This window comes from Spermophilus citellus, assembly GCF_964194105.1.
Source record: "Spermophilus citellus genome assembly, chromosome: 9".
Lineage (NCBI taxonomy): Eukaryota > Metazoa > Chordata > Mammalia > Rodentia > Sciuridae > Spermophilus > Spermophilus citellus.
In genome coordinates, this window is record NC_138191.1 from 26,556,136 (window position 1) to 26,581,050 (window position 24,915).

The 24,915-nt window shown below is 49.1% G+C and overlaps 1 protein-coding gene across 4 annotated transcripts; it reads right to left on the reverse strand.

The window, feature by feature from the left end:
- Positions 1–8,417: 8,417 nt before the first annotated feature.
- AMPD2 (adenosine monophosphate deaminase 2) lies at positions 8,418–20,320 on the reverse strand. Of its 4 annotated transcripts, XM_081306558.1 has the most exons (19): positions 20,152–20,320; positions 19,861–19,914; positions 14,764–14,894; positions 14,411–14,541; positions 14,013–14,081; positions 13,803–13,911; positions 13,313–13,499; positions 12,798–12,939; positions 12,615–12,704; positions 12,217–12,346; positions 11,850–12,044; positions 11,631–11,762; positions 11,315–11,478; positions 10,904–11,030; positions 10,646–10,809; positions 10,432–10,552; positions 9,923–10,096; positions 9,651–9,761; positions 8,418–9,518 (listed from the first exon to the last, which is right to left on the reverse strand). In XM_081306558.1, exons 2-19 carry the CDS (start codon positions 19,868–19,870, stop codon positions 9,309–9,311), a joined length of 2,397 nt encoding a protein of 798 aa, XP_081162684.1. In that variant the 5' UTR covers positions 19,871–19,914; positions 20,152–20,320; the 3' UTR covers positions 8,418–9,308. The 4 variants fall into 4 exon arrangements, 3 of the variants coding, with proteins under 3 accessions (XP_081162684.1, XP_081162685.1, XP_081162686.1); XM_081306559.1 differs by lacking the exons at positions 19,861–19,914; positions 20,152–20,320 and adding an exon at positions 18,863–19,015; XM_081306560.1 differs by lacking the exons at positions 14,764–14,894; positions 19,861–19,914; positions 20,152–20,320 and adding an exon at positions 18,863–19,844.
- Positions 20,321–24,915: the final 4,595 nt, after the last annotated feature.

Genomic DNA, 24,915 nt, shown 5'->3' on the forward strand with positions numbered 1-24,915 from the left:
TCCCTCCATTTGCTCATGATGATAGCTGTCAAGGAGAGTCCTCAGGTATATTAGATGCATTTGCACCTTGTGGGAAGCCATCTATGACCCGTGTGTGAACCGAGCAATGTTTGAGCCATTAGGCAGGGAAGCCCGGTTTTGGTAACTCCCAGGGAGAACCCACTGGTGCAAGAAAACCCAGTTCACATTGGCACCCTGTTCTAGTTCACCGTTCAAGTTCAAACACAGGTCCGTAGAGGAGTAACCCACTAAAGCCAAACAGCCTTCCAGATACAGATGTAGCTTGCCAAAGGCCAATTGACCTGTTTACAGCAAGACTCCCACCACACTGAGAAGTAAGCACCTAAACAAAACTCCTCCCACTAAAACCTTATCCCTGCCTTTGATGTACACCCCTTTAAATAAAGAATTGGGGCCTTTTTCAGTTGTTCAGTTCCAGTTCCTATCAGGACTGGAAGACCCATCAAGCACTAAACTTTTTAAATCTAATCTTTGGCTTGTCTTATTTCTCACTGATTATTTCAGACTTTTTAATTTTCCCAGGCAGCTCACACTTCCTGGGAAGGAACCTGCTCTGTCAGGGTGCTGGCTACCCCATCATAGCACTTAGCTCACCCGGTGCCAGTGTGTGCACTGGTATTTTATCCCACTAGAAACATACCTGTCTGTTGGGAACACAGGCTAAGAATGGGTTGATACTCACCCCTCTTTGCATCTATCCCTGCAAATCCAGGAAGGGATGGGGTAGGGCTGGACCAGAAGCTGAGCTGATCCTCCTAGCCCAGAGCAGGACTGCAGGGCTGAGCCATTTTAAGACCTTTACAGACCCTAAGTCTGATTCTTGGGGATTCCAATCTCACGGTAACAAGCATCAAAATGCACCCATGTCCCTCATTCAGTGCAACTCTTCTTTGCTTTAAATTTAAAAGGGTTCTTATAAACTTGCCTTTGAAATTACTTGACTATGAGTAACTCATTTAATTTACTACTGGCTATGATTCCTCTTCAATCATTCTGTGTATTCAGGAGCTTTTGCCAAAAATCCAGTTTACAAATTGTTTTCAAATATAATGACACTTGTATGAATACTAAACTGAACAAATATGAAAGTTGACATGCTGTTTTCTGCAGGCCTTCCATTAACATTTGTCAATTTTGACTTTGCTTTTTTTTCATATTTTGCAGACCCAAAGTTTATTTTTCGACTCTCCCACATTTGGGGGCATTCCAAAGTCCTCCCTGCCTCCTGCAAAGGACAGGTTTGGCCTCAGAGCAAGTGTTCTTGGATCATCCCAACTCCATACACCCAGGCAGGGGAGATCACCCACTGCAGATTGACCAGGGCATCCCACCTTGCAACTTTACTCTAGTTTTGAAAACAAAAGTGGTTTGTCAAGCACTGGGTTAGATGTGATTTAATACTTATAGCTTTATTGGGATTTCCTATGAGTAAATTTACGAATGAGGCAATGCTGTGGCCTGGGAAATGTTCTGATGGAGGCTTTGGACTGTCATCCTAAGCAGTTCCCCACCTACACCAGGAGGGGGCGCCAGGGAGACAAGCCAGGGGTCTAGCCAAAGGCCCTGGAGACCCGACGGCGCCCCGAGTAGCCTTCATTCAGGGCCACCCTAGGACTGGAAAAAGGCAGGTTCTTGTACCCGTTTTATTGCTATCTGTTTGGGGCCTTTAAACCTAGAGCAAATTTTAAAATCCCTCTGCTGCCACTGTCATTTCCCTCCCCCACCCCTCGCGCTTAAGAGTCCCGGGCCCCAGAGCACAGAGCAGCGAGCCCTACACACCAACCAGGCAGGTCACCAGGAGGGGCGTGGTGGAACCCCAAGAGAGGGAAGGAGGAGGGGACTGTAGGAGCTGTGCGTAAGATATAGAGGGAAGGGCTTTGATTTCCATCGAAAGCTGTAAATCTAATCAAATAAAAATAAAAGATAATAACAGCTGAAGGTGCAGGTCAGTAATTCCAGCAAATCGGGAGGCTGAGTCAGGAGAACGGTAAATTCAAGACCAGACTCAGCAATTTAGAGGCCCTGTGTCAAAATAAATAAATATTTAAAAATAAAGGACTAGGGATGTACTCAGTCCCTGTGAGTTCAATCACCAGTACCAATAACAGTAATAATAATCATTATTAGTACCAAATAATAATTATAATTACCTGGTAACTTCCTTCATGTACATCTAGTCTAGGGGAATAATCTCTAAGGCCTTATGCAAAGACAATAGCTAACACTTATTAAGTACTTACTTATAACTTCATTCAGTGACTGAATGAATCTAGTTGACCCATGAGGAAAGCACTATTATTATCCCCATCCAATGGGTAAAGATCTGAGGCACAGAGAAGGAACTAACTTGCCTAAGATCACACAGCCAGAGAGGGGTGAAGCCAGAATTCAAGCCCACAAATTCTGGCTCCAGAGTACACAATGGTAGCCACAATGTTAGCTCAATTATTCTTAACAGAGAAAAGTTGTCATGGTAAATGACGGTAAAGCAGGGCACAGTAATTCCATTCCTATTTATGTAGTATTTTAGTGAAATGTAGAAAGGCATGTTAAAATAAATTTTTAAGTGTAAGATTGTGTGTGTGTGTGTGTATACATACATATATATATGATCTCAACTAAAAAATGCCATTTTAAAAAAGAACCAAAAGGAAGATGTTAATGTTTAAAATGTATTAAATATATACATATACCTCAGACACACAGGGAATTAGCAAATATTTGGTGAAACTGGCAGAGTATGAGTGGGGTTTTTTTCTTATTCCCATTTCTTTATATTTTCCAAGTTATTTAAGAAACTGATTTTCTTTTTAGACTTTTTTGATGTTTTAAGATTATTTGCTTTTGATATACGTTTGAAAGAAAAAATTCTAGAAATTCAAAACCAGAAACAAGTTGTTAAAAAAAATTGTGTATGGAAATTTAGAGCAATGAGTACCTGCAAAAAAAAAAAAAAAAAAAAAAAACCTCAAGTAATCTAATGATGCATCTCAAGTTCTTAGAAAAACAATAACAAACCAAACAAAATCAGTTGAGGGAAAGAAATAATAAAGATCAGAGCAGAAATAAATGAAATAGAAACTAAGAGAATAATGCAAAGGATTGATGAAAGAAAACACAGTTCTTTGAAAAGATAAAATTTACAAACCTTTAGCAAATTAATAAAAAAAAAAGACCCAAATGAGTAAATTAGATATGAAAAAGGATACATTAACAGATACCACTGGAATTCAAAGGCTCATTGGAAAACTATACGCGAATTAATTGGAAACTCTACAAGAAATGGACAAATTTCTGGATACATATGACCTGCCAAAATTGAACCAGAAAGTATAAAAAACCTAAATAGACAAATCCCAAGTAATAAGATTGAAGCAGTAATAACTCTCTTAAGATTGAAAAGGGCACACGCCTGTAATCCCAGGCTCTTGGGAGGCTGAGGCAGAAGGATCACAAGTTAGAAGCCAATCTCAACAATGTAGAGAGATCCTTGTCTCAAAAAATAAAAAGGGATGGGGCTGGACATGGTGGCACACACCTGTAATCCCAGCAGCTCCAGAGGCTGAGGCAGGAGGATCATGAGATCAAAGCCAACCTCAGCAAAAGCAAGGTACTAAGCAAATCAGTGAGACCCTGCCTCTAGATAAAATACAAAATAGGGCTGGGGATGTAGCTCAGGGATCAAGTGCCCCTGAGTTCAATCCCTGGTACCCCTCCTAAAAAAGGGGGGGGGGGCAGCGGGGGTGGCTGGAGATGTTCAGTGGTAAAGTGCCCCTGAGTTCAATTACAAATACCAAAACAATAACAAAAAACACAAAAAGTCTCTCAACAAAGAAAAGCCCAGGTCTGGATGCATCCACTGCTGAATTTTACCAGATTCGTAAAAAGAATTAACACAAATGCCTCTCAAAATATTCTGTAAAATATAAAGAGATGGTAACCTTCCAAACTCATTCTATAAAGCCAATATTATCCTGCTTCCGAAACTTGATGAGGATACAACAGAAAAAAGGAAATTATAGGCCAATATCCCTGATTAACAAAGTACTTGCAAATCAAATCCAATTGCACACTAAAGAGATCACACACCATGATCAAGTTGGTTTCATTCCATGGATGTAAGTATGGCTCGATATGCACAAATCAATAAACATAACACAGAGCATAGATAGAATTAAGGATAAAAATCACATGATCATATCAGTAGATGCAGAAAGAGCCTTTGATAAAATTGAACATCCACTCATATTTGAAGTCCTGAATAAATAAGGTATAGAAGGCTTGTACCTCAACATAATAAAGGCTATGTATGATAAATCCATAGCCAACATCATACTGAATGAAGAAAAACTGAAAGCATTTTCTCTAAGAACAGGAACAATGCAAGGTATCCACTCTCACCATTCTTATTCAAATAGTACTAGAAATTTTTAGTTAGAACAATCAAACAAGAGAAAGAAAGAAAAGGGATACAAAAGGAAAGGAAGAAGTCAGATTATCCCTGTTTGCTGGTATGATTCTATACTTAGAAAACCCTAAAGATTCCACTAAAAGACTCTGAGAATTGATAAACAAATTCAGCAAAATAGTAGGATACAAAAATCAACATATAAAAATCAGGAGATTTTTCTATACACCAATGGTGAACTGAGAAAGAAATCAGGAAATCAATGTCATTCTCAATAGCCTCAAAAAATTATATATTTAGGAATAAACCTGAGAAGATAAAAATTACACAGTGATATTTACAAAACACTAAAGAAAGAAGCTGAAGAAGACACTAGAAGATGAAGAGACTTCCCATATTTTTGGATTGAGAGAATTAATATTGTCAAAACAGAGATACTACCCAAAGTGATCTATGGATTCAATATAGTCCCCATCAAAATACCAATGATGTTCTTCACAGAACTGGGGAAAAAATTCTAAGATTAAAACACAAAGGACTCCAAATAACCAAAGCAATCCTGACCAAAAAGAGCAATGCTGGGACATCACAATACCCAGTGTCGAAACACACCACAGAGCCACAGTAATCAAAACAGCATGGGATTGGCATAAAAAACAGGCCTGCAGACCAATGGAACCAAAGAGAGGACACAGAAATAAATCCATGCAGCTACAGACAGCTGATTGTTCAAAAAAAGAGCTAAAACATACATGGGAGAAACAGCAGCCTCCTAAACAAGAAGTGCTATATGAACAAGACTGAAAATAGACTCTTGTCTCTTACCCCCTACAAAAATCAACTCAAAATAAAACAGAGACTGAAACATAAGACCTGAAACACTGAAAGTACTAGAAGAAAACAGAGGAAACACTCTAAGCTGGCTGAATAGACTCCAATATACCAGGAAACAAAAACAAGAACTGACAAATGGGATCACATCAAATTAAAAAGCTTCTGCACAACACAGGAAACAATCAGCAGAGTTGAGAGACAACCTGCAGAATGGGAGATCCTCTTTGCCAGCCATTCATCTGACACAGGGTTGAATATCTAGATACATAAAGAACTCAAAAAACTTACTGACCAAAGAACAAGTAATCAGAACGAAAAACGGGCAAATAATCTCAGTAGACATTTATCAAAAGAAATACAAATGGCTGATATGACAAAATGCTTACTATCTTTAGCCATCAAGGAATGACAATCAAAATTTCTTTGAGAGTCCATCTCACCCCAGTCAGAATGGCTAATACAAAAAAATAATAACAATAAATTTGGACAAGGCTGTGGAAAAAAGGAACCCTTATACACTTTTGATGGGAATGTAAATAGTATAGACATTATGAAAAACAGTATGAAGATTCCCCAAAAAACAAAAATAGAACTATCACAAAATCTAGCTATCCCACTCCTGGTTAGATACCTGAAGAAAATGAAGTCAGCATACAAAAGAGATTAGCTGCAAACCCATGTTTACTGTGGCACTATCCAGAACAATCAAGACTGATTCTAGGTACCTGTCAACAGATAAATGGATAAATATGGTGTAAGGCTAGGGTTGTGGCTAAGTGGTAGAGCTCTTGCCTAGCACATGTGAGGCACTGGGTTTGATCCTCAGCACCACATAAAAATCAATCAATTGATTAATTAATTAAAGGTATTGTGTCTATCTATAACTAAAATTTTTTTTAAAAGAAAATATGGTATATATACAGAACAAAGCATTATTCACCCATACAGAAGAATGAAACCATGTCATTTGCAGGTAAATGGATAAAACTGGAGGACATCATGTAAAGCAAAAAGCCAAACTCAAAGGCAAGCATCACATATTACTTCTGATAGGAGAAAACTAAGAAAGTAAACAAGACAACCTGAAGGCAAAAGAAGGACTTTCAGGGGAAGAGGATGGAGTGGGGGTGAAGAGAGAGCAGAAGGGAAAGTGGATGTGATTAAGGCATAAAACGTATGTAAGAAAAGGTCACGGTGAAACCCATTGATTTGTACAATGTTTTAATAATGATTTTAAAAAGAAAAAAATTGGAGGGCTAGGGTTGTGTCTCAGTGATAGAGCGCTTGCCTAGCACGTGTGAGGCACTGGGTTCAATTCTCAGCACCACATAGAAATAAATATAAGTCCATTGACAACTAAAAAAATATATTAAAAAAAAGAAAAGAAAAAAAAATTGTGGAGATTGCTAAGAAACTCTTTGAATTTTGTAATATTCTTAAGGCTAGCCCTGAGCACACACTGACAAAAACAAGGGACAAGAAAGGGGATCAAAGGATTGATTTAAATGACAAATTCAATGATAAGTAAATAGGGAGTTCTCACTGGTGGAAAAGTCCTAAATGTTGGCAGGGGACAGGAAGTCCTGGCCTTTAAGAACTTCAAAAAGTTCTAGAATAAGTCCTAGTCCCAATCTAGAAAGCTCTTCTGGATTGGCCACAGTGGTGCACACCTGTAATCCCAGCTATTCAGGAGGCTGAGGCAGGAGGATCTCAAGGTAGAGGCTAGCCCAGGCAACTGAACAAGACCCCCTGTCTCAAAATAAAAATTTAGAAGTGTTGAGGATACAGTTTAGTGATAGAGTACTTGCTTAGGATGCGCGATATCCTGGGTTTGATCCTCAATACCCAAACACACACACACACACACACACACACACACACCCTCCCTTTTAATCCTGCTTGCCTGTTTTACAAAGCTAAGATACAGGTTATTTATATTAAATATATCCTTGAAAAGTCAGCTCCCATTACCCTTGGAAAGTATTGTTTGGGAGGTAGAGAGGTAGGGAAGGCCCAGGGTTGGGTGGAAGAGAGTCCTAATCCCCAAGCTCCAGTTTAGGTTCTACCACTGGCCATTTTCACCTCCTGAGCCTGTTTCTCCAGCCAGAATCCAGCCAGAGTTGTAGAGCCTCCCATTTATCCCCCAGGGCCAACATTTAGTATGCAAGTGTCCAGAAAGAATTGGCAACAGATGCCTCTGTATACAGGGGCCCTGGGTCCTCACCAGAGGCCTGGCTGGCAGCCTTTGGGAGGCAGGAGGATCAGGAGAGCTCTGCCCAGGGTGCCGAGGGCACCTGCTGGGGAGGCTGGGGCCAGGTGCACAAGCACTCATCGCCTGCCAAGAGAGGCCAGAAGGGGCAGAACCACTGACAGAGGGGGAGGAGAGGCCCAGAGCCTCCAGCATCCAGACCCTCAATTATAGCCTCGAGCTATTTTAGGGCTGACTGTTTCTGAGGCAGCCAGCCCCCAGTTCCTTCCCTGCCAAGCAGCAACCATGACAGGCCTTCCTGTTGCCCACCCAGGGCCCTGCACAGCCCAGGGCACATTACAATTCCCTTCCTCAGACAGGCAAAAGGCTCCAGCAGCCTCCACACCAAGGAGATACTCTGAAAACAGTGCAGTGGGCGCAAGACACAAGCAGAATTGCTTAAGGCTGGTTTTGAAGCCCTGAATCTGTGGGGGCATTGCTGGTATCTGCACCACAACTTCCACCTCTGAATCAGGATCTCTAAAGGTGGGACCTAGAAAGGGCATTTTAAACAAGCTCCCCAGATCCTGATGTCTCAGAAGTCCTGATCTCAGGTGGCTTTTAAGGGTGTATGCTCACATCAACCGGGCTGCAAATGCACATGAAACAAAAGGTAGGAAGGGTCATCATCTTTCAAACTGGTGTGACACGAATGTGCCCCAGACCTGGGGCCAGACTCAGAGGAGGCAAGTTGGATGAAGGCCCACTGGGCATCTCTTCTGTCCTATAGCTCCCTCTGTCCATGTCCAAGTGTACAAGCCACTCCCATCAGAATGTGCTGGTCCTCTATTCAGAATGTTCCTGGCACCCAACCACAGCACCCCCAACAGCTCTCCCTCTCCCAACAGAGACTCCTCCTGCCTTGTTACTTAAATAACCTTTATTTCTCATGCACTAGGGAAGATGGGTCATATGAAACACTGCTTTTCACAGCAAAGGCCTCGGTCCAGAACACAACATAGGGGGCCAGCTGGGATCCTGGGCTGGTCAAAGATCTGGGGATTACAAGACGGATACCCCCCAGGGCTAGTGGCAGATCCAGCACCCTCCAGCTGCAGTGGCCCCAGACACAGCACAGGGCAGTTGCCCCCTCCCACAGAGGCATAGGAAGCTAACACCAGAGAAGCACATGGATCAGGGAAAAAACGGAAAAGGCTGCTGGGCAGTGACTTGGCAAAGGCAGTGGTCCAGCACCTCCAAGGCCCAAGTCCAATCACCTCAGGCCAGGCAGTCCAGGCTGAGCGAGCTCAAGCCCAGCTCTGCCTAGGACATGGCTGCTGGAGTTCCACAGGGCCTCAGGAACCTGTGCCTACAGCAGAGTGTACAGGGCCCTCTCAACGGCCCCTCAGTCACATAACAGGATAGGGGACTAAACTTCAACTCTAGCCAAAGCTCGGATTTGCCCAGGCAGGCCCCCAGGGGCAAAAGGGGCCAGCTCCTCTTGCCTTGGTTGATTGGTTCAACCTTGGTTAGCTAAAGGGGCCAACCCTTCCAAGTCCCTGTGGACACTTAGAGGTACCCAAAGGACAGCCAGGTTTCTGAGGATCCTAGGACAGGGCCACCAGTGGGGCCAGCCCTTAAATCTTGGCCATCGGGTACCACCTGAGTCAAACAACAGTAAAGCAAATTCCTGAGCATCACGTTCACTGAGGTGGCCCAGGGACAGCACATGGTCAGAGACATGCAGAACAGAAACAAAGAAGGATGGAGACATGCAGAGTACAACAGGATGGGAGGGGTCTGAAAACAACACATGGTCAAGGTGCTGAGATGGGGTGGGCACCACAAGGGCCAGGCTCACTGAGGCCCTGGACTTGTGGCAACACCCGCCTCCTCCGGGATGGTCTCCAGCATCTCACTCTGGACGGCCTGTGTGATAAGTGCCAGCTCCTGGCACAGAGTCTCATGACGGTAGCCCACACGTATGTCTGGCACATTGGTGCGGCGGATGTCATTGCCCTCAGGGCCCTCCTTGGTATAGTTGGGTCCCAGCCAGTGGCTCTTTACCTGCAGGACATGTGAGTAATGGGCAGGGCTGCAGCCTACTCCCAATCATCCCAGGGACAAGGTCAGGACCCCAAATGTGGAGGAAGGGAAGAGAAAGGCAGAGTCAAGGCCCAGGTAGGCAGGTATTAGTACCTTGTGTGAGAATCCACTCATGAGCACACTGTTGCGGGCCAGCTCACACATGTCACAAGAGCTGAGCTTCCACACTTGAGTGGCAATGCTGTATTCCTCCATCAACGGCTCCTGCATAGGCCAGGATCCCTCAGATAGGTGCACCTGGCCCTGCAGCCCCTCCCTTCCCACCCTATCCTGTAGAACTTCCACTTAGGCTGTAGCATGACCCCAGCAGGAGGCAGCACCAACCCAGATACCCTAGTGTCCCAAGTTGCCTGCTGGTCTCTGACCTTGGTGAAGTGAAACTGTAGAGGATCATCAGTAGAAAGCGACACCATGAGGCCACGGGACAAGTACTCAGGTAGTGGGTTCCGATGGTAGCTGAGGAAGAGGCTATTGTTGCTGAGCGGGGACATAGCAATGCCAATCTGGGCCAGGTAATACAGGTACTGCAGGACTGGGGCCTGGCCAGACACAAAAGAGGGAGGACCAGTTAGATGGCTTTGAAGCAGAGAAGAAAATGCTTGGTTGGGGGATGGGGGGGTCTGGGCCACAGTAGCAGGTAGTGCATGTTGGAGGATGGGTCCAAGTTAGACCTGATTTGAGAATTCAAGTTATAGCCAGAACCCAAGTAGGGGCCTAGCCTGGAAGGGCCTAGTCTAGGGTAGAGAACATTAGTTACAGTGGGAAGGAGGAATCCAATTGTGGGTCAGGGTGAGGAGGATCAGTTGCTGAAAGAGTCCAAAGGTTCAAAGGAAGGTAAACAACTGTGAGAGGAGCCTGGGGTGTAGACCCTGACCTTGCGTAGAAGCAGCCCATGGGAGATGTTTTCCGCCAGCATGAAGGCTGATACCAGGTGGTGGATGGGCCCAGCCTCCCCACAGTGTGGCCTCAGCACGAACGTGTGGAAACCCCTCTGCCTGGGGGGGCATGAAGACAGGGTCAGCTCCACAGCCCTACCTCGGCACACACGTGACCTCTAGCAGAGGATCAGCACTGGGTGGCACAGGTACCTGCGCAGGTGGTTCAACATGGCCATGTTGGCGAAGGTGTAGTACAGGTAGTATGCATAGGGTGGGTTGTCTTCCTCCACCCAAGCCTCAGGGAGGGGGCTCTCCAGGTTGAAGACATGGTTCTCAGGCTTGGATTCATCATCCACGCTGTCAAAACCATCCACCTGGTATAGGAATTCGTGGTCAATCCCAAAGCTGGTGGCTGGGCCTGAGCCTGGCTGTCCTGCCCACACCCAGCCCCTGCCACCCTTCCCTCACATGCTCCAGAAAAAGGTGCAGCTCCGGGTGGCTGGCAGGGTGCACAGTAGCCTCAAACAATGGCAAGAAGATGTTCTCCAGCATCTCCTGGAAGTTGGCCAGCTGGCCCTTGGTGCGGTACACGTCACTATAGGTGAGACAATCAGTCAGAGCCAATAGGAGTTAACCCAGAAAGAAGGTAAGGGTCAGAGCTGGCCCAAGAACACAGAAGCATGTGTGAACTACACTGGGAAAGTGGGGATGCCAGGGTGGTCAGGTTGGATAGACTGTGGATGGGCCGGGGAGGCCTCTCCTTGTACTTGGAGGGCTCAGCTGGACAAGGAGAGGTTCCCAGTCCCAGGAGGACAGGAGGCAGGACTGGCCCCCTTGAATACAGCCCTGGTATTTCCTCCCATTTCAAGGGACACTCACAAGAGGCGGGGCACCTGCACGAGCCAGCGCACATTAGGAGAATGCACTCGGTGAGTCACGGCCCAGCGTGCCAACTTGTCCCACTCATCCCTCGAGCGCCCGTAAATGGATAGCCGCAACTCTGCATTCTGGTATTTGCTTTCCTCCAGGTCGGACATCACCTCCTAGACATGTGCAGAATAGCTGCCACACCCAGGCTCCTCTCCCGCCCTCTGCACACCTGCCACGCATGTTCAGTCAGACCTCTTAAGTCCCTTGTCCCCTCACCCCACCTATACGCAGGCTTGCAGCTCAGTAGGTTAGGCTGCCTCCATACCTTGATGATGTGAGCAAAGTACTTCCCAGAAACCCTGTTGTCGGTCTTGATGAAGATCTCTCGGAGGACAGACTCCCCAATAGGGTTGTATTTGGCATTGAACTTGTCAAAGCGGTGGAAGGTGTTTCTATCCTGGGGGGAGATGGGCAGGCCCAGGTCACCCCCTGACCCTCACCTCCTGCACTAACCCAACCCCCCAGCTCATGCATGGGGACAGACCGCGTGCACGTCAAGTGTGTCCACACTCAGGTCATAGGCAGTGAGATTCATGCTCTCGAAGACTTCCCGCAGAGTCTGCTCACGGCCCTGCTCCACATGCACAATCTCCTCCAGGTGCCGCTTCATTGCCCGCTTGATGAAGCGCAGCAGATGTTTCTGGTTCATGCAGGACGAGGCATGGATGTGTGTGTCCACCTAGAGTGGAACACGGCACTGCTGAGCCTACCAAATGCCCAGAGGGTCTAGGGCCAGCGCAGTGAGATGGGAGAGGGCTCCCCATATTGGATGGGGATCCCAGGCCCTGGATAGGGAGGCTGGGTAGAAGTGCACAGTCAGGACACAAAGAGGGCCACAGGTGAAGACCCACCTTGCGGATGTTGTAGAAATCTCGGTGTGGCACTTTCTTCTGAGCAGCCAGTTCCTTCATTTCGTTAAGCAGTACATGCATCTGGAACTTGGAGCTCAGGTACTGTAGCCGGCGATAGCAGAATGATTTTCTGGGCAGTAGGAAGGCAGCAAGGCAGGGACTCAGGCCCTGAGGGAGGAACCTGGGTAGAGCCCAGGCAGCAGAGCCCAAGAAGAGGCAGGAGGGTCCAGGACAGAGGCGGCCAAGAGGGCTGCAGACCGAGGGAAGGTCAAGGACTTGGTGACTGGGGTGGGGTGGGGAGACCAGAGCCCAGGTAACAGATATGGGACAGAACAGGGCAGTGCTAGGGCTGGAGAATCTGGGCTAGGAAGCAAGCAGAGTGACCAGAAAGAACTCACATGGGGCCATTGATAATCAGAGCCATCAGCACATTGACATCAGCCACAAATTCCTGTAGGTCTGGGTATGGAAGCTCCACCTCAGAGCAACTGCAAGTGGGGAAGCTTGGGTAAGGAAAGGAAGCCATGCACCTCCCAGATGTCATCTCCCCCATCCCCTAGCACACACTACACCCATCTTACTGTTCATCAGGATCCCTGCGAGTATAGACATGCACCACGCCACGCACCATACGCAGACCCAAGCCCAGGTCCCCAGGCATGGTGCTTGGCTCACAGTGCTCGTATGGGTGCTGTTCCAGAGCAGGGGGGTGCACTGGGGCATCTGTAAGGATGGAAATGGTGGAGTCAGGACCAGGGCTCCTCCAGATCAGCTGCTACCCAGCCCAGAGGCTCTAGAGGGAATGAGACATCCATCAAAGATCCCAGAGGGAGGGCTGGGGTGGTGGCTCAGTGGTAGAGCGCTTGCCTAGCATGTGTGAGGCACTGGTTCAATTCTCAGCGCCACATATAAATAAATAAATAAATGTCCATTGACAACTAAAAAAATATTTTAAAAAAAAGGTCCTAGAGTGCAGCTCCAGCTCTAACTTCCACCCTCTGGGTGTTCAAGAAGCTGGAATTATCCTGGGTATGGGGAGACATGGGCAAGGCAGGAGCCCAGGGCACTTGGGGAACGTCAGGGATAAGAGTCCCACCAGCAGACACAGGGGTGTCAGGGCCCTGCTCAAAGGTCCGTGTCTCCAGGGGCTTCTCTGCCAGCTGCTGCAAGTAGCGGCGGGTGGTAGGGCAGAAGCTCTGCAGCGACAGGGCCATGTACTTCTCCCGGATAAATAGTGCCCGCACCACACTCTTGGCTGCGTCCAGTAGGTCTGTGAATGGCACCTGGGGGGGAACACACAGTCACTCTCCTCAGTCTCTGACCCAGACTCAAGACTCACGAGCACCTCTTCCCTGTGGCTTTCCCCAGACCTCACAACATCCCCACCTCCTGCAGGCCTAGACCCAGGAACAGGTAGCCCACTCTGGTCCCAGCATATCAGGGAGCTCCCAGCCAGACCCTCTGTCCCGCCAGCTGTTAGGAATGAGAAACACTTTCTGCAGGCCTTATCCTCAGCTCCCCAGGCTGGGAGATCCCTAGGACATGACAGAAAGAGATGGAAATCCAAAACCCCGCCACACACTCACCCCACACTTCTCCTCTCCGGAAATGGTGACCCGTTGAAATTCCCTCTCCAGCACATCACGCTCCCGCAGGCCCCTGTCCCCCTGGCCTTCACCTTGTTCCTTATAAAGCCTACAGGAGGGGGGAGGCATACAAGGGAGGGGCTGGAGCCCACTTCGTGCAGCCAGGCCCCAGCTCCACCTCCCCTGTGTGTGAACCCCTGCCCTGCTCACTGTAGGTCTGAGTCACTGTCCGTCTTCAGGAAATCTTGCTTGGCCCGAAGCAGGATGTCTGGCTCCAGCCTAGAGGAAAGAGGAGAAAGAGGTCAGAAGAATAGGAGGGTGGCTCTGGCTCCCAGGCTCCAGTACTGCACTAGGTACTATGCAGAGGTTGTCACATGTGATCCTCACAGGCAAGACTGTAGGACCCTATGCTGTGCTCACCCGACCTTGGAGGTAAGAAAGCAGACCCTGAAGTTAAATAGCATATTCCAGGCCACCCCAGTGGTCAGAAGACAAAACCAGAACCTAACAGCCTGGCCTCAAAGCCTGTGCTCCCAGGTAGATCCCAAAGGGAGGATGGAACAAGAAAGAAGCCAGAGGGCACTGGGCAGGCTCTGCGCCAGGCTCACTTGACATCCTGGCTGATCTGCCGCTCCAGCCGCTGCCGCCGCTCCTCCAGCTGCTCAATGGGGCTCTCCTCAGGGAACTCATATGGGGCGCTTCGGAGCTCACTCTCAGCCAGCGAGCGACTGAACAGCTCCTGGCAGGAGGGAGGCAACACAGGTCGGGGGCCTCTCCTTTGGGCCCTCAGCCCCAGCCCTCCCCTGCAGAACCTGGGCGTGGGTGTGGGAAGCAGGAGCTGGGGTTCCTGGGAGATACTGAGGATCAGGGACAGCCAAGCTTGAGGTGAGGCAGCTGAGACAGAGGGGTGTGGGAACAGAGGCGGGGCATGGGGTGAGGGGAGGGGGGTGCCAGGCGATACCTCGGCAATCTCCTTGCATTTGCCATCCATAGACGTGCGCAGGTCGAGCGGGAAGTGCTTGAGGCAGGGGGCGGGGCCCGGCAGGGATCGGGCAGACTGCAGCGGAGGGGCCCCCAGACCACCCCGAGCCTCTGCAGAGACAGTGATGTCAGGGTCAAGGGTGGGGATGGGCAGGGCCTGGGTGCCCTGGAAGCCAAGGGCTGCTGCCTGCCCCAGGCCAGTCCCTGAGGGAGTCCAGGGCCTGGACCGTGGGAAGTCCCTCCACAGAGGCTGAGGAAGGTGCCTGTGAGTGGCTCCTGAAGGACCTCACCCACAGCCCAGTACAAGGAAGGACCCCTCACCATCCCAGGCTCAGGGGTGGAGGTCCTGCATCTGCCCCAGGACAAGTGGATTCATTCAATTCACCTGAGGCCCAGATAAGGGCGCATTCCCTGGGGTCATGAGAATCTACCATGTTATCCCCCAGAGGCAGACACACGTGTACATGTGTATACACTACAGAGACATACACAGAGAGACACACAGCAGGCACTCATTAAGGACCAGGTGGCTGGCTACACCCAGGATTCTAGCCCACAGCTTCCAGAGCAGCTGATCCAGGATCAGACCGGCCCTTGGACTAGCAGATCTTCTACTCAGAGGGGCCAGAAGCCCCCTGCAATCCCAGACCTACAGGGCACAGGGGAGGCCACAGCAGGCACTCAGCTCTGACCTAGGGAACCAGTCCTCAGGGAAGGGAAAGGCCTGGTTGGCAGGGAACCCTGGCTTCTCCCTGGAGGCCTGCCCTCTCCCCAGGACCCCAGGGCTGCCAAGATGTGGCTTGGCCCCAACCTGCCCCTCCCACTGCTGGCTGCCCCTCCAAAGGAAGCTGCCACAAACAGTCTGCGCCACTCAGAGGCCCCAGGATCTGGGCCGGAGGCCCCGTGGAGAGCCCTGGGGAAGGGAGCCTCAAAGGCCAGGGGTCCTTCTCCAGTAAGAGCAAAACTCTTCATGTGCATAAGGACACGACTTGAAGGGCCTTGGAGCTATTCCTTTATGGGACTGACTGAGCTCTCAGCCCACCAGGAAGGACCCTCCCTGGGCTCAGAAGCCCAGCCTCCCCCAGTACAGAGCTCTTCACAGACAATTTGGCTCTCCCAGACAGCTGTGCAAGGTGTACCCCTCCAGCACCCTCTCTCTCCTCTCTATCCTGACTTGGGGAGGGATTAAAGGCTCTGCCCAGGTAGCATGCCTTAAGGTTTCTGTGCCCATTTCCCAGTACTCTAGGTCTGATTCCAAGCTGGACAAAGGGAAGAAAGAGGTGACTGTCCCAGATCCAAGACCACCTCCCCTGCTCACCTTGGTTCTGCCTGAACCCTACCTGCAGAGTTCAGGCTGCTCTAGCCAGCAGCCCTGTGCCCCTTGCCCGCCTGTTTGCCGAGTGAAGCTGCAGCCAGTCCCCCAGGACAGCTCAGGGGCCGGCACGGGCTGTACCAAGTGCAGCTGCAAGCAGGGGAGACCCTGGATGGCCAGAGTAGAGGGTTGGGGGAGCTCAGGGGGGCCCAGAAACCCAGGGAAGGAACATCAGATTTGGGAGATAAGACAAAGTCCAGAACTGTAGGAGGCTTAAACTCTACAGGACTGGGGTGGCCTAGCCAGAAGCAGGGCTCCCAAGGGGGAGAAGAAGCAAGGCAGGCTGACAAGGCCAGGGCAGGCTGGCAGGGAGGGGCTAAGCCTCCTTAAAACCACTGCCCTAGGGGACAGAAGCAGGCAAGGGCTGGCTGGCCAAAGGGTAGGAAGAAAGAAAAGAAGGGACAGCAGCTCTCTTCCTCTCTGAAACCAGCAACCCCGGGTCAGCTTCCTCTGCCCACCACTATCCTCTTGGCCCTGACTAAGGGGTCATTCAGGAGGAAAAAAAAAAAGGTCTCTGTGGGAAGAAGAGCTGACTAACAGCTGGGGGAGTGGCCCACTCTGAGTAGGAGCCAGATACTGAGGCTTTATGGCCCCCAAACCTCCAACTCCTGTTCTACATCTAATTGTCAGGATCAGGACAAACCCTCCAGGAGGAGAGCTTTGGGAAAGGGCACTAGCATTTAGAGGACTCACATATGACATGGCTTCTATCTCTGAATGTGGGCTGTAAACAATGAGAAGGCGCCCCTGCACTGCCTAGCCACAGCCCTAGGGCTCACAGAGAAAATGCTCTGCACATGTTCTATAAAGTCCTAGGCCAAGACCAAGGCAGTTGAGCAAAGAAGCACAGTGAAGAAAGCAAAACTTGACAGGGGCAGAGATGGTATGACACCATGTCTTACCTGGAAGAGGGCACAGTAGGAAGAGGAAGAAAAGATGGGCACCTACCCCACCCTCAGGGTATAAGGTCTTTGCTTGCCCAAGAGCCTGGAGCCTATATACTACTCCCCAGATAAGGTCCCAGAACACTTCTAACCCCTCAAGAAGAGTAGATCATAGGCTTCCAGGGCTGGTCTGTGCTGATTCAGCAGGAGTAGAGTCAAAGGTCCTAATCTTATCCTCTCTCCTAGCAGGGTGACCTGGGGACTGCACAGCAACGCTGGGGTGTGCAGAACAGGTTCCAGCAGGCAGAGCCACCCTTGCCTGCCAGGCCACTGCAGAGCCACCTGGGGTTCACTAGAGGTGACACACAGGCAGTAACCTCCATGATCTCTGAGGCCATCCCTAGAAGATAGCACCTACTGGTCTCTTCTCCTGGGACTTGTGCCAGAGGTTCCTGACCACAGTGCCACACATCTACACCCACACTCACAAGTTAGTCAACCAAAATCAGAGGGCTACTTCACCAATTCCAAGATTCTGGCCACCTGTTACCCCCCTAAACCAGGAGTCCCCCACTCACTGCCTTGGTAGGCTGGGGCCCCAAGTATCAGATGCTCTCACCACCTGGCCACCACCTGGTTCAACAGAAAGGCAGCATATACAGAGCTAGCCTCAGGGCATATACCTTCTGAATGGCACAGAGAAACAGACCCTCAGGACGTTACAAACTTCAAACCAGGCATCTTCAATAGCACAAGAAAATACTGGAAGGGGACAGTCTCTGAGGCCAGGCCTAGAAGACAGCACCATCTTGTCTCTCCTCCTGGGACTTGTGCCAGAGGTTCCTGACGATAGTGTCACACATCCACACCCACACTCACACGTTAGTCAACCAAAACCAGAGAGGGCTACTCCACCAACTCCAAGATTCTGGCCACCTGGTACCACCACCATACCTATAATTGGGCTACAGGTACGAACAACTGCCCGCGGTCAGGAGGGTTGGTATGACCTGGTCACCAAAGTGGGGTCATTGCTTAGCCACAAGGCCTAGAGGCAGCAGACAGCAGGTTCCTGCCTGCTGGAATCTGTCCTCAGTAAGCACTCACCCAGGAGGTTGAGCCCTCACTGAGATGAGCACAACCATATCACACCACAGGCTCCAAACAGTGCAGAGATGCTCAGAGTATGGGAACCAAACCAAAGGATGCAGAGTACAAAGCATATAGGTCTGCCCCAAGGGCAGCACTCTCCTAAGGAGGCTCACAACACAGGCCAGGAACAAGCAAACAACAGAAGGCAGAGAGAGTCAAGCCTGGAGCTCTGGAATGCTGGCCAGCAACGGATGTGCCCAGATGTCAGAACCCCAGGGAGGGAGTCCTAGATCTGGGGTCCTGGAAAGATAGACCAGCCACAGGAGTACAGCCTGAGTCTGCCTGGGAAAGACACAAGCACCAATCAGGGTGGCCAGTCCACAAACCAGTCAGTCCCACACACCCCCACTCCATTCACACACACACTTCACACGCAGTCCTACCATCTGCACACGCAGACACGTGTGCACACACACCTCTTGCTGTACCCACACCCACACCCACTCCTTGTTACAGAGGACAGCATCCCTGACATAGAAACCTCGGTCATCCCCACCCAGTCTCTCTCTGCACACCACCTCCCAAGCCAGACATCTCTGGGACCGAGATCAAGGGGCACCACTGCAGAAAGAGTGCAGGAAAAGGGCCCCTTCCTGAGAGGGGCAGTGACCTGGGCAGAAGGTGCTGGGGCAGAGCCAGTTGCCTGAGGCCAGAAACAAGCACACACTCACCTGGAACTGCAGCTGCGGACTGCAGGCTGGCCCGCTTCTTAAAGGGATATTTGGCCTTGGACTTGCCGGGGCCAGATGAATACGATGCCATGGCTCGGGCCAAGGCGACAACGAAGGAGTCTGAGCAGCACCGGCTGGGCCCCGGCTCTGCCACATCCAACCCCTTCCTCCGCCCCGCCCCCAGCGGGAGTGACTGATGCAGGAAGCAGCACCCCGCAGGCGGAAGAGGCCCTGGCCACGATTGCCGATGTTGTCTAGGCAACCTCGCGGAGTGGGGCCTCCATCCCTGCCCCTTATTCCTCCCCTCCCTCCTCGGTCCCCGCAGTGACGTGACTGATGGTGGCTGTGCCTGATGGGTGTTACGGTGGATAAAATAAGATGGGTCAGGGCCAGCCCCCAGCTCTGCACTAACCCGGCTCAGGAACCCTCATCCTTTGCCCAGACTCTAAAGCAAATGGGCCAAAGTCCAGGCTATCTGGTCCAGCCAGCCTGGCAGAAAAAAATAATAATAATAAACAGGAATCCAGCCTGAGCTCCTCCAAGCTCAGAGCACACTGCTCTAGGGGCAGCGCAAGTGTACCGGAGAAAACCCAGTGCCTCTGGGACAGAGTTCCCCTTTTTCTTCTCCACCCGACCCCCAGTTCCAGGGGTAGTCCAGCTCTGGGAGGAGAGTGCAGAACTGAGAATCCCAGTCCAGAAGGGAAGGGCCTGTCCTGGGAAAATTCCACTGTCCAGCAGAAACGACCTTCTAAGAAAGCAGGGAGGCCAAGAGGCAGGGGCAAGTCTGGGATCCAGGGAAAAGACCCCAGACTCTTCTTGACTGGTCTTCAGTCTTTGCACATTCAGGCTCAGCTTCCCCAGGCCCTTCCAGAAGGAGTTGGTCGCCGTCCCTGAGTTCTGTAGGCTGTGATGCACCGAGACCCCCACCCTCTTGTCGCCCTGGCCACAGCACTTCTCTGTCCCAGACTCCCTCCCGCAACACAAGCGCATACACTTACCTGAGGCCATGCTGGCAGAGTCCCGCGGGACACCAGGGAGTCTCCCACGAGTGTCTGCACAGAAGGGAAGGCCGGGTGGTAAGGGAGAGGAGAGGGGATGGGGCCCAAACCCAGCCAACTTGTCCAAGGGCCCCCACCCGGGCACTGAGAAGGGGAAGTAAGGCAGTTTTACAAAATTGCTAGTTGGCTGGAAACGGATCCCCGCCGACGACGGCAGCCGGACTGGCCTCTGAGACCCCGGAGTCCCGACCCCCAGTCCTGCACTCAGAAGCGGGCAGACCACGTGCTCACCAGAGAACGGTACCCGGAACTCGTCTAGGCTTCTTTCAACACTCCCTGGACATTCGGGATCCGACTCCCACGGCTGGACCGTGGGGGAGTCAAGCAACAGGTGCTACCCCACCGAAACCCCGCCGGCGCCGCGCCAGCCTCCGCAGCCGTAGGCCCCGCCAGGTCCGTGGCCCCGCCCCCTCCGTCCACGCCCGGCGGCCCCGCCCCCGCCATTTTTCCTCTTCCCGGCCGCCACGTGGGCGTCCACGCCACGTTTGGCCTGGCCGGCCCCTGGGTCTTCGCAAGTTCCAAGAGTCAGCTTCCTCATCAGTAAAATGGGTTGGGAGTAATGAATGTACCTCACTCACAGGGGTTATTGTGAGGAATGTTGTGAAGCCCCTCTGCACAATGCCTGGCACATAGGCAAGGCCCAATGAAGTTATTTCGTCCTGGGATTCACTTTGAGAAGTTCTGTTTCTGCATTCTTCGCATTCTCACCTGGGTCGTCTTTTTCTTTTTTTTTTTTTCCCCTGGCAGGCATTGGTAGTCAGGGTGTGCCCTGCAATGCTACCTTCCCTTCCGACATTAATTTATATATTTGATAGTTAATGAGCTTAAAGTCTGAAGCTGGAATGACTGGGTTCAAATTCCGATTCCTCCACCTACTTCCTGAATGACACTGAACAAGTTACTTAACTTCTCTGTGCTTATGTTTCATCATTCATTGTAAGTTTAAGAATACCTGCTTTATATGATGATTAAGATAAATGAGTTAATATAAATTAAGTGCTTAGAACTGTCTAGCCGATAGTTACTACTATGATCATGTATTATCATTACTTTGGTTTTGGGCTTTGGATCCTTATTGACATCCTATTGATTCATCTTGCATTCTATAAAGAAGTGGAGTTTGACTCTTTGCAGGACTGCAGACATCCTATCCAACTAGGTAGGATTTTCTGCCCCTTGGGAGTGGGAAGAGAATCCTACCTAAAGGGAACTTCATTGAATGTAATTAGTGTATGAGCAATTAGTCTCTTCCCTATTCTCTCCCTTGTGGGAGCCCTTTGCCCCCACACCCAGTTGTTCTAAGCTCTTTGTCCAGCTCCTCCCAGTTCTCACCTCCCCCACAGAGTTCCTTCCCAAAGTTGGCTTTCTCTTCTCTCCCCACCCTGGATTCTGGACTCTGAACCCTATTCTGTACCTACCTCTGGTGTCCACTCCACTGACCCCTGATCTACTCCTCACCCCAAACTTTAAAAGAAGTGGGTCTTGAGCTAAAGGTGTAGCTCAGAGCTCTTGCCTAGCACTTTTCAGAGACCTGGGTTCAATCACCAGCACTGAAAAAAAAGACTTCTGTACACATAGGGGGTGGGGGGATCTATGAAGAAGATAATGTTTGCGTATCAAAAATAGCAAACAAATACATATCTAACAGAGCAAGCAAGGTGAATAAAATGGGGGACACACACACACAAACACAACTGGTGGCCATAAACATTGAATTGCTCTAAAAGCCATTTAGTAATATTTAATCAAGAGTCTCAAAAAGGTTCTTACTAATTGACTCAGTAATCCACCTTCAGGAAATTGTTCTTCTAAAAACCACTGCCAGAAAAATATGTATGCACAAAGTTGTTCATCATTGCAATGTTTATCACACAGTTAAAATTTGGGAAACTTAAAGGTCCAACATTAGGGAAATGTTTAAATTATTGTCAGGCAGAAAATGAAATACAGCCATTAAAATTGTTTTTGGACAATTTTTTAATGATGTGAAAATGTTTACAATATGAAATTGAAAAAAACTGATGCAAAAAAGCTATATACATATGATATGGTCCTAATTAAGTTATGTATATGCATAGAAAAGAAACACCAAAAAGTTAAAAAATTATTATCTGAGTGGTGGAATTATGGGTTATATATATTTTTTTCTTTTTACCTATCTGCATTTAAAAAATTGTCTAGCATTAGATCTACCCACCTATTTAGCCAATAGGTGGCAATCCCTGCCCTCCAACCAACCCAGGCAAACCAGTTCATTAGTCCTTTATGAGCATTCACGGTCCCATGTGCAATACTCCCTTCTCTATATAACTCTCCCCTCCATCCCTGGTACTCCTGGCCATCTGGTGGTGTACTGTGGCTGCTAGGAAGTCTGCCTTGGTTACAGCTAAGCATCAATCTCCCACCTACTCAACATCAAAAAGAATCTCAGTGGGTTTTCATTGTCTTAAAAAAAAAAAAACAAAAACAAAAAACCAGAGCTTGGGAAAGGAAGGAGTGATCCTCCCACAGCCTCTGCTTTTCACATTGAGGTCTTAATCTTGAGCCTTTGGGGTCTTTCTTACCTCTAAACAGTTACTTCCCTCCCAGCCTCTTCCCACTATGGTTCTTTAATTGCCCCCCACCCCTGGAACCCAGGCCCTTGAGGGCCCCCAATTTCTATGCACTCCTGTTTCTCTGAAGAACTGCTTCTCTTCCCTTCTGGCTTGCCAATGATGCCAGCCTCCCTAGGCGACACCACTCCTAGCAGACATTATATCTGGGAGAAGAGGACACCTGAACTTTCAAAAAGATCCTTAACCAGGACAATTTCCTAAGTCCCATCCTATGCCCAGATCCTTCTATAACCAAGCCATTTTGCTCGTTTCTCAGCCTCTCCCAGCAGCCACCTCCTCTTACCTTGTCACCTCAGTCACACAGCACTGTTTATAGTACCGTGCAGCTGTATCCATCTGTACTTGTTTATAAGTCCCCACTGGATTTTAGCCAAACCCCTTAACCTGTCATTCAAGGACTTTCACTGGCTGACCCCGATTTCTCTTTCCTGTCCTCTTCTCCTAGCTCTACCTACCCTCCATGCACTCTTTGCTCCAGTACAGTCACATCAAATTTTTCAATCTTCTCTGAGCACGTTTTATACCTCATGTGCCACTATGCCTTTTTCATGCTTTTTCCCCTCCCCAAATGCATATCCCCATTTTTATGGCTGTTCTGCTTCTCTGGGGAAAGTCTGTCCATTTTACAATCACCCCTTCCTTTCTTTTACCACAGAACCTACCAGTCCAGGAGTTAGATGTGTATATAACTGCCTTTCCTACGGTGAAGGCTAGGTTTTAAACAACTCTGAATTCCCCAGCATTAGTAGTGTCCCTTTAATTAAACTGTTAATTTGTGAATTTCCTCCTCCTCCTCTTTTGGACTGGAAGGTCCTAAAGGCATCTCCCTCCTGTGTCATATCCCTGCACTGTCTCTGGGACAAGATTTACTACTGATAATGACAGATCCTGAGCTCTCCCCTTAACTCAGAAATATGCCCAAATTTTTTGAGAAACAGTGATTCCTCTTCCTCTCAAAATTATGTGGTAACAAAGGAATGTGAACCAAACACCTGAGCTCTAGCTCTGACTTCTGTCAGCAAAGTGAGAATTTTGAGAAATACTAAAATTGAGACTTTCCTGTGCTTCACTTCTCTTACCTCTAAAATGGGAATTGCACTCCCTGCCTTCCCTATTTTACCAGAACAGTCATAGGGAAGGCACAGAGCTGGTGACTGGAGGTAAGAGATCCCTGGGGAATATGTCCTGGCATAGTATGGTGCCACAGTGGTAGATCCCACCATGCTCTTAGGCCAGGCAAGGGCCAAGAGTTCCCTAAGAACTAGTGAGAAAGCTAACAAAGCAGGACACAGAAGTCTGCAGCAGTGGAGGCTGGCAAAGGAACACACTCAAGCATCTTTTCACGTGTGAAACAAGTTTGTGGCTCCTCTTACAATGCAAGTGCTGCTGTTCCTGGGTTCCCAATTTGCCTTTATGGCTGCTTATTGAGGGGAAGGGGGTGGGTAGTGGCAAGGAAGATCACTGGATTGTCTGTTTAGATATATAACCTTGAACAAGTTACGGAACCCTCAAGTCTCAGTTGTCTGGTCTGTAAACTAGGGAAAACAGCACTTACCTTGAAGTTATTATGAGAATTAACTGCTATAAGCCACCTAAATGGTTTAGCAGAGTTCCTAGCAGTCCCTTGCTTTGAAAGGTGCAGCCTTCAACACAGCTCTGGCCTAGGTATAAGTTACCAATATTGTGGGTAGGGCAGGGCAGGACGGTGGTGAGGTATAATTATCGAAACCTTATAACCAAGATGCCAAGATGTCACAATTTCAGAGTCCTGTTTTCCCTTAAGTCAATAAGCACTTGCCAGTTTTCAACTGGGAAAACACTATTGCACCAAAGCCACTCGACAGCTGCCAGAGACCAGCCTCCCAGGTGCCAGCTGAAAGAGGGCAGAGGGGAGGAGATCAGCCAGGGCTCAGGTTGTTTGGTAGGGAGCAGAACCAGGTTCTACCTCCCACTTTCTTGTCCCACTGGTCACAGCTGCACATTTCCAGCTCTAAAAGGGAAGAGCAAGTTAAATCTTCTTAACTTAATGGTTCTCCAGGTTGGCTACACATGGGAATCACCTGGGGAAAATTTTAAATTTTCATGCCTGGACTGTACCCTACACCAATTAAATCAATGTTTTTGTTTTGTTTTTTTTTTTAAATCTCTCCAGTAAATGCCAACGTACACCCAAATTGAGAACTGTTGTAGGCCAGGGTTTTCCAAACTTGCCAGATGACAAAAATTATTTATATTAATTTAAAATACAGTTTCTCAGGCTCTGGAATTAACATAATTACTGACACCTACTGATTCTAAGACATACCCTTTTAAAATATGAGTACTTTTAAAACATCTTTGAAAGCAAGGTGATCTTCCAGTCAGTGGCCTGTAAGACTTC